General features: G+C 41.8%; 2 protein-coding genes across 2 annotated transcripts; both read right to left on the bottom strand.

The window, feature by feature from the left end:
• Positions 1-1,143: 1,143 nt before the first annotated feature.
• Positions 1,144-2,406, bottom strand: LOC128437920 (C2 calcium-dependent domain-containing protein 4C). The gene has a single exon (XM_053420208.1). The coding sequence runs from the start codon at positions 2,404-2,406 to the stop codon at positions 1,144-1,146; it is 1,263 nt and encodes a 420-aa protein (XP_053276183.1).
• A 10,614-nt stretch (positions 2,407-13,020) lies between these two features.
• foxb2 (forkhead box B2) lies at positions 13,021-13,983 on the bottom strand. Its single transcript, XM_053420207.1, has one exon. The coding sequence runs from the start codon at positions 13,981-13,983 to the stop codon at positions 13,021-13,023; it is 963 nt and encodes a 320-aa protein (XP_053276182.1).
• Positions 13,984-14,829: the final 846 nt, after the last annotated feature.

Here is a 14,829-nt window from a genome sequence, read left to right as displayed (position 1 = left end):
GAAGCATAAATATTTCACTTCCTACGTCCATCAAGGGGGCACTGGACAACGCCCACTAATCACGCATTAGTGTAGACCACAACGTGAACATTTGATGTAAATCTAATTAAAGTTGTATAGATGTTTACCTCCTTTTGGCAGAAGTTTTTGCTATCCCCTTAATTACGTAGAGACTAATAGTTCTATCCACGTCAAAAAACACTTCCTTGTTTCTGTTGAGATCGTATAAATCTTTCACCTTTGCTACAATCAAAGACATCAACAGAATCTATGACCACTGAAACTGGGACATAGCAGCAAACTGACCACAAGGAATTCTTTGCTTACTGAATCCTTGGAAGTCTTCCTTTATATATTGTTTAGTCTGGAAGGAGTCAAATGGTCAGTCACAAACAAGCAATATTTTTTCAGCTTTCACCTCAATGTTTATACAGTTTGAGGAAATGTCACACTCACTGATTTGAAGTTGATCTGATGAAAGGAGATTGATTTCGTAGCAGGTGTCAAAACGCCAAAAATTAAGCCAAATTTCATTTTCAATCCAATATGGCCTGTTTCCTGTTCAGTATGGCAAAAAGTGACAAGAAGATTTTTTGAGCATCAAGGCATGATATACACATATCTTAATTTAATTGATTTTGAGCTCCAAACCCAGTTAAGTTTGATTATGCTTGTATCAGAGTGAGGGCCAATAGGAAGAAGTATTGTTTTGAAAGTAAGAAAAATCCATTCTTTAATCAGAGTCAGACAGCTTAGACGATAGTCAGCATGAACCACATTGCCACAAATGTTAATTGCACACAACGAGAAAGCTTCGACAAATCTTAGTGGCAGTTTAATAAGGATTACAAAAACATAACAGGGTACAGAAGAAGGCAAGACTTCATTATATATTAATATGTGATATAAATATTATTTGTTTAATATGAATAATTGTAGTTTTGGTCATTTGAGTGCAGGAAACAAACACAAGCTGACTTTTGTACTTAATGTGAATAATGTTGAGTACAAATGACAATTTTACATTCAGTGTGACATGTAGCATTAGTTATTCTACATGTCATATCCTGTGTTCCTGTTAAAATAAACCATTACACATTTATGGTTATGGAAGTTTTCACATTTTGCTGCAAAGGGAAATGTCTATTCTTGCACCCATTTATTAAGATGAAGTAACTGAGACAAAGGTTTGGTGATGACTCCGATCACTGTCCCCCTCCTCAGTGTTCCAGCTCCAGGTTTATCCACCACTTTCAATCTCAGCTGCAGGTCCTGCAGATCCTCTCGACTCAGCTCTGTGAAGAAGAAATCCTCATTAAACACAAGGTTGCGGCAGTTCCTGATGGTGGCGCTCTTCTGCCGCTGCAGCTTCCCTGGTGTCAGACACAGACTCACTGCACAGTTCAGGGTTTGCTGGCCAGAGTCGTCCTGCACGCCCTCCACAGACACCACACGAACTCTGACTGTGGAGAGGGAGGACAGCGTGTTGGTGGAGAATGTGGTGCTCTCGGCAGAGAGGCGCACTTTACCACGGCCCTGCAGTGGCAGGACGTGCTCCCGCTGAAGCCTCTCCTGACACTGCAGGACCTCCAGGGGGAAGAGGACAGGTGGGGCAAGGGTGAGCGAGCGTCCCACTGAGCTGGGAGGGCCACTGGGAAAGGTTTGCACACTTAAAAAAACCCTCTTCATCCTCCCATCCTCCTCCCTGTGGTCATGTAACAGAGGACAGGATGTCGCTGCTTTAAGACGGCCACTGCCTGATGGGATGTAGAAGGAGGATTTAGGACTGTAGGGGGAACTGAGGGGCGAGGAGTCACTGGAAGAAGGTGTTTCACTCTCTGTGCTTCCTGTATCCGACAGGCTCTTGCTTGAAAACACAGGGGAAAACCCAGATAAAGTTTTCTTGGGCAGGTTTGTCTCCTTTGCCAGGTTGGATGCTGCAATGGGAGCTCTTCTTTTGAGCACGTAATCAGGCAAATTTGAGTGGAACAAAGATTCTTTTCTCCGAGTGTTGGGGCTCTCATATATCCCAGCCAGCCCATACCCATCTGCAGAGAATGGCAAAGGTTTCTTTGTGGCCTTCCAAGCCACTGCTGCATCACCAATCTTTGTTTTGGCCTCCTTGGTCTTTACATCTGTTTTGTTCGAACAAGTGCTGCTCTTGGCTATGTGGTTGCGTCTCTGCAGGCGAGGGGGGGCCGTCTCAGCTTCAATCAGGTAGCTCCTCCTGCAGAGCCGCGGAGGCAGACAGAACTCTGGGATCTTGTCGGGCGTGAGGATGTTGTTGTGCAGATTGGAAGAGAGGCTGATTTTAGAGGAGACATCCTCCTCACTCTTTCCCATGTAACGACTGACCTCTAGAGGAATGCTCTCCACGCTTTCCCTGATCTTCCCAAGGACCCACATTGTCTTCTGATGATTTAACACAATGTGAATGTGCTCACAAATCCAAATGTTTTTGCCCTTTAATCAAAAAGAATATAACGCATTATTCAGGCAAATTAGATAAATAGAGATTAGTATAGAATAACAAACGTTTCAGATTTGTAATAGTTTTAGAACGGATTAAGATATTTCAAATGTTCTCCTCTCACCTGTTGGGTCTCGATGTGTCCGTCACTGAGGAAGGACCTGAGAGTGTTACAGGATGTCCCTGTGACAGATTTTAAAGGTGAGTGCGGGGCTCTGCACCACTGGTCTGCCGCCCCCGCCTGCGTCACAAAACAGGTTGTACACACTAGTACACACAGCAAGAACACACACATGATAGACAGAGTGTGTCCGGTGGAGAAAGGGATGCACTGATTTAGTTGTACTTGAAGGGTGTGACATCATCTTTTCAGGAAGTAGATGATTTACATCATCACTCAAATGCTGCTACACTGAAACTGAAGGAAGACACAAGGTATTAATCGTAAAAAATTTAAATTCTACTTTAGCAGCATATGAATTTAAAATACAATTTAAATATAAAACATGTACAAAAAAAACTTTGATACTACATCAAATTCATTTGATATGTGAGGAAACATATTTAAGAGATGTTGAAAGTTAGAATTCATAATTCATGAAGTTACTTCAGGAGCCGTCTACGCCTCAATCACACGTATACTCACCGGTCACACCTTCAGCATAGGCCTTAAACTTTCCCTCTCCTTTATCTGTTTACCCATCTACCTCATCCCTACCTCTGCTCATCCTTACCCTCATCATTTCGTCCTCCTTCCCTGATCATTCTTCTTCATTTCCTCATCCCTTTGTCCTCTTTTCCTCATCCCTCCATCCTTCTTCCCAAATTCCTGTACCCTCTTCCCTTCGAAGTCTTTCCCTCATCTCTGTACCCTCATCCCTTCATCCTCCCTTCCTTATGCCTACCCACATTGCTTCATCCTCCTTACCTCTTCATCCTTCTTCCCTCGTCCCCTCCAAAATATCTTCATCCTATGTTCCCTCCTTCCCTTATTCCTTCTTGTTCAGTTTATATACCTCGCATATACCTTGCATACCTCTTGCAGGTCTCATTTGGAGCCTCCCTCCACACAGTGCATCCTCGCAGACCTATCAGACATATGTTCACTTCAACCCCTTCTTTCATTGTCCATTCATTTTTCCTCAACATCCAATATATCCAGTTCCCTTTAAACCTTTAAGTGAAATGTAGTTAGTGCGTGGTCCTTGTTCTTTGAAAGCACTATTAGATGTACGACCCTGCCAAAGTCTGAATTACTTTGTGTCACAGCCCAACTGAAACTTCTGGATTTATTTGTGTGTTGTTGTGGTTATGATGCAATAAGTCAAATCTGCTTTTGATAGGGCTGACCTCTCGTTCAAAGATAGGAGCTACCCAGGCATGCAGACACCACCCACCACCTCAAAGACCCATTGACCTTTAAACAGCAGGAAGTCCGGACACACAACTGACATGACGTGTCCAGTATGTGTTCTTATCTGGGTCAAACCATGATATGACTTTCTTCTCCTCTGTTAATGAGAAAAATGTGAATGGAATGAATTCTCATAACGAGTCTCTAATAATTAGAATCACATTCATTCAGTGGTTTTCATTCTAACTGAGCTGGAGTCCGATCATGTTCATGTTTTTGTTGGGACTTCTCCATGCTCCTCTGTATATTGACATTCATGAGATAGTTTCACTTCTATCTAAGAATACCTGACATCCAAAGTTGTTGTCTAAACCACATCATGTAACGGAACTACAACTGTTTCATATCATCAAACATTGGCAATTTTGGTACATTTTTGTACTTTTCAATGTTGTGAATTACTCGACCACAAGAGGGCGAACATGCAGCACCGTTGCCGTTGCTCAGCCTCAACTTCCATTTGTCTTGGTCAAAACATTAATCGGACAAAATGTGTATTTTGTGAAGCTTTACGACGATTATAACAACCATTTAAATGACAAGCAAAGAAATGAGTTGGTCTAATTTGTGTAAAGTCTGCTTATACACACATAAACACACACACTCACACTCAACATCTGCCTTGTGCTTCATTAAAATCAACCTCTGTTATTGTTCTAATTAAACATCAAGCTAGTCTGAAAACAACAGCCTTGTGTGTGTGTGTGTGTGTGTGTGTGTGTGTGTGTGTGTGTGTGTGTGTGTGTGTGTGTACATGACAATGAACAAGAAGACACTGAGGGTACATTTGGGAGGAGTCAGGGGCCTCTGGAGCGCCCAGGGGTCAGGAGGCTTTTTGTGGTAGTGAAGATTGACTTTATTACGCCAATAAAAAGCCGGAGTGCTCTCAGTAATGGAGAGATAAATGATCGGGAGTCAGAGGAGGACCTTGCCTTTAACCGCTGTCACAGCAGCAATTAGCGCTAACGAGAGAACAGCGCATTGTTGCCAAATGTTCCGCTGCCGTCAAGTGCATTAGTGTTAAAATCGTTTGGTTCGGCAGTGCCACAGTTTTAAAATAATAATTCATAACCCTTTTTTTGTGGGCTTCATTTTGTTAATTTATTGTGTTGAATAATAAGTTAACTAATCAACTAAAATGCTTTAAAGGTCTTTTCTAACCTACACCATTTCTGTTTTACTTAACGTAACTTAAGTCTTTGATCGGACACAGTCTCAAAAGTCGGCTCGAGTGACTCTGTCATTCTTGCTAAAGAGCTACTGCACACACATATAAGACATGCTCTGAACTTCATTCTGCCAAATCTAATCAGTTTGGCTGTCTGTGAGAATGCAAATGTCCAAGTCAATCGCTCTCCTGCCAGTCGGCCAGTAAAAACTCTGGACAATGTCCGAAAGAGCCAATGAGAGAAATAAACAGGATAATGTCCCTGAGGATTCACAGAGAGCAAGTGGGCACATATCTTACAAATGCCGGATGCAAAACTGAAAAAACTAGGGATGCACCGATATGGAAATTCTTGGCCGATACCGATACCGATATTTAAAATAACAATCTGGCCGATAGCCGATACCGATACCGATATTTGTTTATTTTCTTTTTGTTGTTATTCATTCAACCTTTTGTGCCAGAAAAATAATTAAATCATTATTTAGAAAGCACTATTAAAAAAAATGTCAGCCCTTCATCACTCTTATCTTTTAATGAGCACAGATTGAATCAGATTTATGAAACAATCTTTGATTTAACTAAACTTCCGGTGCCGCACACTGAGCCTCCGGCGGCGCGGAGAGGAGGGCGACGGAGGGACTGCTCCCCCAGCCGCGGCACGTGCCCAGCGGTTTTACCACAAATATGAACATCGGCCAATGATATCGGTGAAAGTCAAGTTTATTACCGATAAGCCGATATCAGTAAACGAGGCGAATATCGGCCGCTACCGATGTTCGGCCGATAAATCGGTGCATCCCTAGAAAAGACCCATAAAGAATACAATTATCTCTTGATGAACACAATGTGTCATACACGTGTACCTGCCTCCTGCCCAGACACCTCATCTGAACACTCCAGAGATTTGAAAGTTTCTCTCCAGGACAATCTCTTGCTACACTCCTCATATGTGAGAGGCAAAGTCCGGAGAATGTCCGCACCCAATTGTCTAGACTTTCTCCAGAATTCCTGTCTGAAAACGATTACATACAGCAAACACCCTCCCCAGTGCCTAGCCGAAAACTACTTTAAAGGCCTTGCATGAAAACGCTTATTAAGTTTGAACTGTATTCCCTCAGAGTTCCTACACAAGCTTCACAGGCTTGTGAGAACAAGCAGCTCTTGATTATCATCTCAGATTTTGACCAATAAGGACCCAAAGCAAAGCAAATGGAACATAACCCAAACATAATGATGGATGTCTCTCTGTCTCTCTCTCTCTCTCTCTCTCTCTTTCTCTTTCTCTCTCTCTCTCTCTCTCTCTCTCTCTCTCTCTCTCTCTCTCTCTCTCTCTCTCTCTCACATGCCCAGAGCTAAACATGAGCCCTCACCCTTGCCTCATCTCACAGAAGCTACAATGGAAGGTTCAGCTCTGTTTTCATGGAGGTTGACTCTTTCATAGATTGACTCAACATGGATTCTGATTCAGTTCATTTGCTCAGTGGAGTAGGAAAAAGACTTCTGATGCCTGATGATCAGAGATGAATCAAATCAGTTTTTCTTGTTTTTCTTGTCGAGCCTTATTCTTTTCTTCTTGATGCACCAGTTTCATACTTTATGTTTTTGCGATTTGAGTATCTCCCGATGATATGTTTAATTATAATTGTGCAAGTTTATGGGAACAGTGGTGCAGTGGTTAACACTGTCGGCTCACATTAAGAAGGTTCTTGGTTAGAATCGTGGGTCTTTCTGTGTGGACACATTAAAAAGGACTAAATCAATTAGGTAAGATAAAAGATATATTTTTTAAAGCTGATAACAGACATTGGCTTGTTGATATGAGAGAAATCCCATTTTATTGGCTTGATTTGAACATATTTTACAATATGTCTGAGAACCAAACAAGTCTCGATTCAGGGCAGCTTTAACAAGCCAAATCTTTGTTAAAAGACTTCCTCTGTAACTCTGCCAATTATTATGTTTTGACATTGTGCTACGAGATTTAAAATTTCAAGTGCAAACTTGCGGGAGGGAGAGAGCTGATGATACACTTTGCTAATTTCCACTTCACTTTAATCTCTATTATTGAGGCGGCAAATGAGCCTATATGGGCAGCAATTCTCTCACAAAGCACTTAACCTCTTGGGAAATTGCTGAAGTTTTTTGGCCGGAGCAACTTCTTTGTCTGAACTCCTCGGAGAAAGTGAGAAAGCGGGGAAGTCGGAGAGGAGAAATGGTGGGAAGGAGGCCAGCATGGCTGAACCGCTGACCTGCTTTGAGTTGATAATAAAATGTGATAATGGCTAATAAGGTGTAATAATTTGGGCCAATAAAGATGGATGGCAGATTGAAGATGGTGCGAGTTGCGTCAGAGGACCTTACTTTGAGGACGGAGCAGAGACAATACACTTCAGCTCTTGTGGGGGCAGATAAAGTTTGACCTCAGAGCAGTGAATCATTGTCTAATTATTAAGAAGGAAGAGGAATACAGAGAGAGGGGCAGAGACTGGATGAGCGAGATGAACCAAGGAAAGGAGGTAAAAAGGGTTTTGGTTAAGAGTTGGAAACAAACATGAACGAGTGTCAGACAGGTTCAGGTGAGATGCATTTGAAGATGGAGGAGTGAAAGAAGACGTGGAGTGACAGAGAGTGAGAGGAGGAAGAAGTGAAATGGTAGAAAGGAATTGCAGAACATTATAGAGACAAGAGAGAAGAGTTATGGCAACGTGCAGTGGTCCGGAGTGACCTGTCGTTACAGGACTCTCTCCCCTGACAGCTTCTCTCTGTCTCCAGGCCTGATGCCAATATGCTAATCCTCCTCAGATGGCCTTTTCATTGGCTGATGCTGACTCCTGCTGACAGGTGCCAGATGACTGTCCCCTCGTCCTACTATTAAAGACCACCGCGATGAACATGGCGAGGGGACCATTACCAAGATAAGAGCAGATGTAGCCGTATGCCGGCTGCCTGCGTGTAGTGAATCACATCGGTACATACTGTTAAAATAAAAGCACATGTACCACGACTGAACCACAGCAGGTAGGATGTCCTGAATGCAGTTTTTGTTCTTTAAAGCATTAATGGTGATTTTGCATTAAAAAAAAGTGGATGAGTAATTTTCCATAACTGGATAAATCTGGCTGTTGACAGAGAAAAGTCTAATTGCCCTGCTCTTTTTTATCCTAACTGATGTGCCCTTGAGCAAGGCACTCCACCCCAAACTAGTCCAGTGGAGCTGCTCAGTGGCCAACAGGTTAAAACTGTGCAGCTTCCATGTTAAATGCAAGCACTGCTGTCACTGACACATCCCTAAATTAAGGTTAGGAAATAAATCGAAATAATTGTCTAATTGATGATATATGCACTGAATTAAATTCCATTCATTCATTATCGAAATCACTTATCCTTTGAGGGTCACAGGAGAAGTTGAAGCAAATCCCAGCTGACATTGGGCTGGAGTCGGGGTACGTCCAGGACAGGTCGCCAGTCCATCACAAGACCCACGTCAAATTGGTTTTCAGAGAATTATCATGACGTGTGCCAGAGGAACTTCAATTACAAAATGAGACTATTTGAATATAAGTTTATTCATCATTCTGTTTGATGAAAGCAGGAATGGAATTTCTTGAGAGTGAGAAATTAGTCAAGTTAACCTTGAGCTTTCTGACCCTAATCACTTTGGTAGGGTCAGGGAAAGATTGTGGTTTGGGTCAAATGCTGTTTAACGGCACAGAAATGCCTTACGTCCTGATGTGGTGGTAAAACTGTGGGATTAGTGTCCTTGAACACTTCTCTCCTGTTACTTGTGTAGCTTCAAGTTTTGCCAATAAACCTAAGATCACATTATAAAATGAAAACAAAGTCACATTATACTGACGCCATCTGAAATGCACGACATGGACAGGGACATACTAGTGTTTCACCTGCACATCATTTTTTTCCTTTGACAATTTGAAAGTCTAAAGTTTAAATCTGAATTGTGTTTCAATGAATATGTATATATCAGTTAATTGATTGCAAATAACCAATAAAGCAACTATAATTATTCGGATTGGCACACTCCAGCCTCCGTACAATAAATCCTCTCACAGTTGCAAAACATTTAAGTATAAATTAGTTTTCCTCAAATAAAATGACACGTTTTTTTTAACGTTCTCGTTTTTGTTTTGTTATGTTTTTTGTTTTTTCCTTTTTCTTTCATGTTCATTTCTAATGGTCGGAGTTAGAGTTAATTTCCAACAGTCCTTTTTTTCTTAATGCCCTGAATCTGCACATGATGAAACAACGCGATGCATTTTAACTTTCAATAATGATGAATGTATGACGTTAATTTTGGTGAAATTGTTCCAACACAGTTAATAGTTTTGATGATATGTAGTTTTAGGCCGCCATGAATTATTAAAATGCAGCCGCTTATATTTTGAATCGCCACTGAAGTTGTGTGACTGAACAAGGAATCCTTGTGTGGCAATTAATCGTTTAAATAAATTTTAACAAATTTCTGTTATCTGACGCCGACGGTTCTTTGAATAAAAGACTCCTCTTTGGAACAAAGAATAATATTTAAGGTTGTTCATGTTTGTGTCTGTGTGTGAATGTGTGTGTATGACAGGGGAAACTACAGATCAGATCAATGAATTAAGCTGCTCATTATGATGGCCGCTCTTGATGGTCATTAAGAAAAACGCATGTAGAATTTGCCACCCTGGCCCCTACGAAGTGTGGGTAATTACCACTAATGTATCATCATCTATTCAGGAGCGCAGCGTTTCGTTTCTGAGGGCTGACAGTAAAACACCTCTGACCTAAATGTTTTATTCATTCTCAAGAGTCCTAGAATTCATTTTAAACTCATATTTCACATGATGATAGGTTATCCATGAACAATGAGGTCTCTCATATTCGTGTCCTGTTCTCTTTTGTCAGTGTGGGTAGCTTTTTTTAATATGGTGTATATTATATTTGTATTATATTATATTTGTAATGTTCAAATGAAATATAATCATATCCATGTCCGTCCTCCTAATGAACAAGTATATGAGCTGCTTAAACAAAACCAACTTACAAACACAACTGTCCTTTGACAGTGACCGGATTCTTCAGGATGCTTGAGTCGACGGCAAAGTTGCAAAAATATTCCTTGATTTTCTCTCCAAAGGTTTTTCAAATCTTCTTATATTTTAAAAATTTTTATTCAAGCTGCTGTGTTGATGAGTCTTGTTGCATTAACGTGTTTTAACTCAACGTTAAACTTATTATTTCAAGAAATAAATCAGAAATCAAAGCTTAGACAACTGAGCTTTAAAACAATGCACCATAGAAAAACGTGCATTATTTCATTTTGAATGAAGATGTTTTATATCAGTATAGAGATTTGATGACCCCTGACTCTCTCTGCCATATTGTTACTGATTGATTTTGTCTGAAAGTGAAAACAAAACAATGTGTTCAGAATAAACAGAGAAATGTTATTTTAATCACAAATAATTCCCGCAAAATATTTTGCGATTACTTTTATGCAAAAGACAAACTACCTTAAAATGTTTTGGCAAGTACAGGTATTTCTCTGAACACTTAGTAGAAAGGTTTTGCCGCCTGTCTTTTGTTTCTTGTCACATAGAATGGCAAACCGCAGAAACACACAACCACTTCCAACTGCACGTTGTAGCAGAGTAAAGAATGTGATCAAACACTGTAATGGCTCCTGTGTACCAACATGTCAAATAAATGAAGGCTCCTAAGAGGAAGTGAGATTTATAGTTCTGTTTTCAAACTGGCTCCGGAGACTTGTACTGCAAAATAATTTAAAATTTGCTTTTAAATGCTTTGACACAACCAGCACAGCGCCTGCCCTTATAAAAATAAACTACATGTACCTCTGATTACCCTGAGCATATAACACATGAGCACATTAGGAGACATCATGTTATATTATGATTCCAGAGGCATCTAACCCCTATGTTGTGAAGAAAGAGGATCATGGAGGGTAATAATGGCTGCATTATTACTCCTCTTATTGTGTCTTAATTAGTGGCATTTAATTATACACTAATGCAGTGAGGGCTATTAAAGACATTGGGGCCTGCTGATTGGGGAATTAAAACAGCACACACACACACACGCGCACACACACACACACACACACACACCTCTGCAGACACACACTTTTCACACTGACACTTATGTCGTGCCCTAGAAATTTCAGTTCCTCTTAACTAGGAATCAAAGACACCCTGCAGATCAAGTGTGCGTGAGTGAAAGTGTGTGTGTGTGTGTGTGTGTGTGTGTGTGTGTGTGTGTGTGTGTGTGTGTGTAAATTATAGAGATAACCTTTGAAAATTCAGGTAGAAGAGAAAAAATCCAGAGAGAACCAGCAATAAATTCAACTTAAAAAAGAGAGAATGATGAGGATATAGAAGACAGAATAAAACAAGATACTCATTTAATTCTTCCCTCCAACGCCTCTCCTCCGCTGGTGCATCTCAATTATTTGTTCAGAGGCTGGTGTGACAATAGTGTCAGCTGTGGGAGCCTTTGGGATGCTAAACAGGGGACGGCAGGTTGAATATAAGTCATTTTCAGTGGGCTGAACCTGGTGCTTTGTGCTGCCGGAGAGGAGAAGCATCAAAGCTACGTTTAAACGCAGCAAACAAAAGAGCAAAACTTGATCCGACCTCCCCGTCCGCTTTTGAAGTTGTGAAGATGCGGCCCATAATGTTGTTGCTCATATCCATCTTATGAAGACCATACACACCTGTCCTGTATGGAAACAACATGCCTCAGCACATAGGCTACACCCATGCCCATCACTTGTGTGCTCATGAGGAAGGTTTGTGGAAGGAAACAAGATGGTTTTAATAGAAACATATATATTTTTTTAAAGATTTATGCAAATTGGGATTTACTTAACATTTATTTTGATTTAGAAAAAAATCACACTGGAATGATGAACATATAAGTGAGAAAGTGTAACAGCTACGCCACCTTCTTGCAATTGTTTAATACTCGGTGGACCGTTCCTTTCAGGAGCAGTTCTTAAATCTTGAATCAGTCCTAAAGGATCAAATTACTTTAATTTCATTATGTAATAATTCATTAAAATATAGCATAATTATTAAATAAGTACAAGTGACCCTCTTTACAAGGTTAAATTAAATTTGAATCTGCTGGTGAAAAAATGGAAATAAACTTTATGATGAGAGCAATGATACGTACGCTACAGTAACCTGTGCTTTTTGTAAAAATTTGCAAACACACTAAAATCAGCATTATTATAATAGTCAGAGAACATTGGTGATCTAATTATTTATTTCCCCTGATATTTACCTGATCTCAGGACAGTTTGATATAAACAAAGTATCAAATTTCCCATTCATCTGTGGTTTGCAAACACTGAGAAAGATGTGGACATTTAATTTGGGTAAAACATTTAAATAAATAACACCAAAGAAAGTTCGGTTTGAAGTTCTTTATAAATATCTTCAGATAAATAGTGTTATAATACAAGCATAACATTTTCAATGCACTGATAAGTAACACACAAAAAGTGCAACAGGCCTAATAAAAAAAAACATGAAGGCCTATATGTCTTAAGTCAAAAGGCCTGTTATAGATTAAAATAAAATAAATAGAATAAGAGCAACAAAAAATCAACAGAGTTGTTGGTTTGCATTCAGAAAGAATTTTTAGATGTTTGTCTCCTAAATCAAATCTCTCTTTGGGTTTAGCGTATACTAATCTGATTGTATTTATCAGAGCCACATTACAATATGTGGTAAATGCCCTCACAAATTGTGCAAATAAATTATGATCTCAATCAACATGGGTCTACTGAAAAATGCATCACACAGTACAATGTTAACCTTAGTTTTTTTTACAACTCTCCTACAGCTGCTCTTCACCACTCAGATGTCGGGCTTCTCTTCTTTTACGCACCCACAATGTCCACCTTGTTTGCGTTACTTGTCAAAAATGGATTTTACCCGGTTAGGACAGCAGGAGAGCCGGGTGTAAGTGGCTGCCTTTCCCCTCCAGCAGATCGCTCTTCTCCATTGCTGAGGTCGGTGAGCAGAGCTGTGCCGGGCCGGACTGCAGCCCGGTCAAGCCTGGCACGGGACCCAGGGACGGGGTGGGTTTTATTGGCACGGGAACGGCGGGCATGGTTTGCCCGTTGGCGTTGTGGTACAGGCCCTTTGCTGACACGCTGAAGGGCGCGTACTCGGATGAAGCGGGCATGGACACGCCACCCATGGACTCTGACAGCATCCCGACGTGCGGCCACATGGAGTTGACCACGCTGCTGAGCTGTGGAGGCACCGGGTAACCCAGGTGGTGCATGACAGAGGTGAGGGGGAGCCCGCTGGCCATCACACCTTTGTAGTCCCGTCCGATTATGTTCTCGATGGCGAACGGGTGTTTAAACCCGCCGGGCTGCGCGCAGGCAATGCCCCCGTAACCCTGAAAGTGAGGCAGCCGACCCACGGTGCTCGCTGGCCCGGCTGAGTGCTCGTGGTGGCCGGACGCTGAGCCCAGCTTGCCGCCCGGGTGGTGGTGGTGGTGGTGGTGAAAGTAATGCATCATCGGGGAGCTCTTGCAGGCCATGTGCTCGGCGCGCAGAACCTTGAAGCGCTTCCGTCTCCGCAGAAAGCTGCCATTCTCGAACATGTCACCGCAGTCCGGGTGCAGAGCCCAGAAACTGCCTTTCCCGGGTTGATCAGGCCGCCGAGGGATCTTGATGAAGCAGTCGTTGAACGAGAGGTTGTGTCGCAGGGAATTCTGCCACCTCTGGGTGTTCTCTCGATAATAAGGAAACCGGTCCATGATGAACTTATAAATGTCACTCAGGGGCAGCATCTTTTCGGTTGAGTTCTGGATAGCCATCGCTGTCAGTGATATGTAGGAGTAAGGGGGCTTCTGGTCACTGTATGAGTTCTTCCCAGGACGGGGCATGACTATTCACTGGTATAAATGTAAAATATGAAAGAAAACCGTATTTTAAGTTATATTTTAAATGTTATATTAACGGAGCTGACTCGACAATCTGCATATCAGTCGCCATCTGATGGATCTGCTCCAAAGTTCTGAGCCATCAGATCAGAAACTGGTAAATCGTCCTACAGGTGCCTACCTGCGTTATATCGATTAATACAGAGTTGCCCAAAGGCCCGTCGCTGTAGTAAGATCCTTGAGATGCTCCTTCATCCGAAGCAAGAGGACTTCTGACGGACTCTTCGCCAAATTAAGCTCCTGGTGTTGTGCGTAAAAGTCAGTCTCTGTGCGCAAAAGTTGAGAGTGGTCTTCTGAGTTTCCCCTGGTTCCGCGGTGGTTGAGAGATGAGAGGGGCCACCAGCTTGCTGTGCTGTCTGTGTGTGGTGTGTGGTGCTCCTCTCTTCTTGTGTGATGCTCCCACTCGCCGAGCGCCGTTTTTGTAAGACCCCCGCAGGTCGCCGGCTGTATTATCTATTATCCAGACACTTAGGGGACACGTCAGGGGGAGAGCATAGGGCTGCATGTGTGTGTGTGTATGTGTGTCTCTGTGTGTGTGTGAGACAGAGAGCGAGAGAGAGAAGGAGAGAGAGATGGGGTGAAGAAATGAATAAAAATGAGGGGTGGGTGGTGCGAACAGTAGATACGTGCGTTTTTTTTTTCTCTTATTCCCTTTTTCAAAGTTTTTAAACCGGTAAACTGTTTGAGGAAACTATTCTTTTAAATGCCCCAGGGCTAAATCCCCAGTGACTTATCTCCACCTGACCCTGACCTCTGACCTTACCTGTCAAAAAGTTTGATTGGTCTTCC

Source organism: Pleuronectes platessa, chromosome 4, assembly GCF_947347685.1.
Source record: "Pleuronectes platessa chromosome 4, fPlePla1.1, whole genome shotgun sequence".
NCBI classification, from domain to species: Eukaryota; Metazoa; Chordata; class Actinopteri; order Pleuronectiformes; family Pleuronectidae; genus Pleuronectes; species Pleuronectes platessa.
Note: the sequence above shows the minus strand (reverse complement) of the source record. Positions and strands in the feature narration are given on the sequence as shown.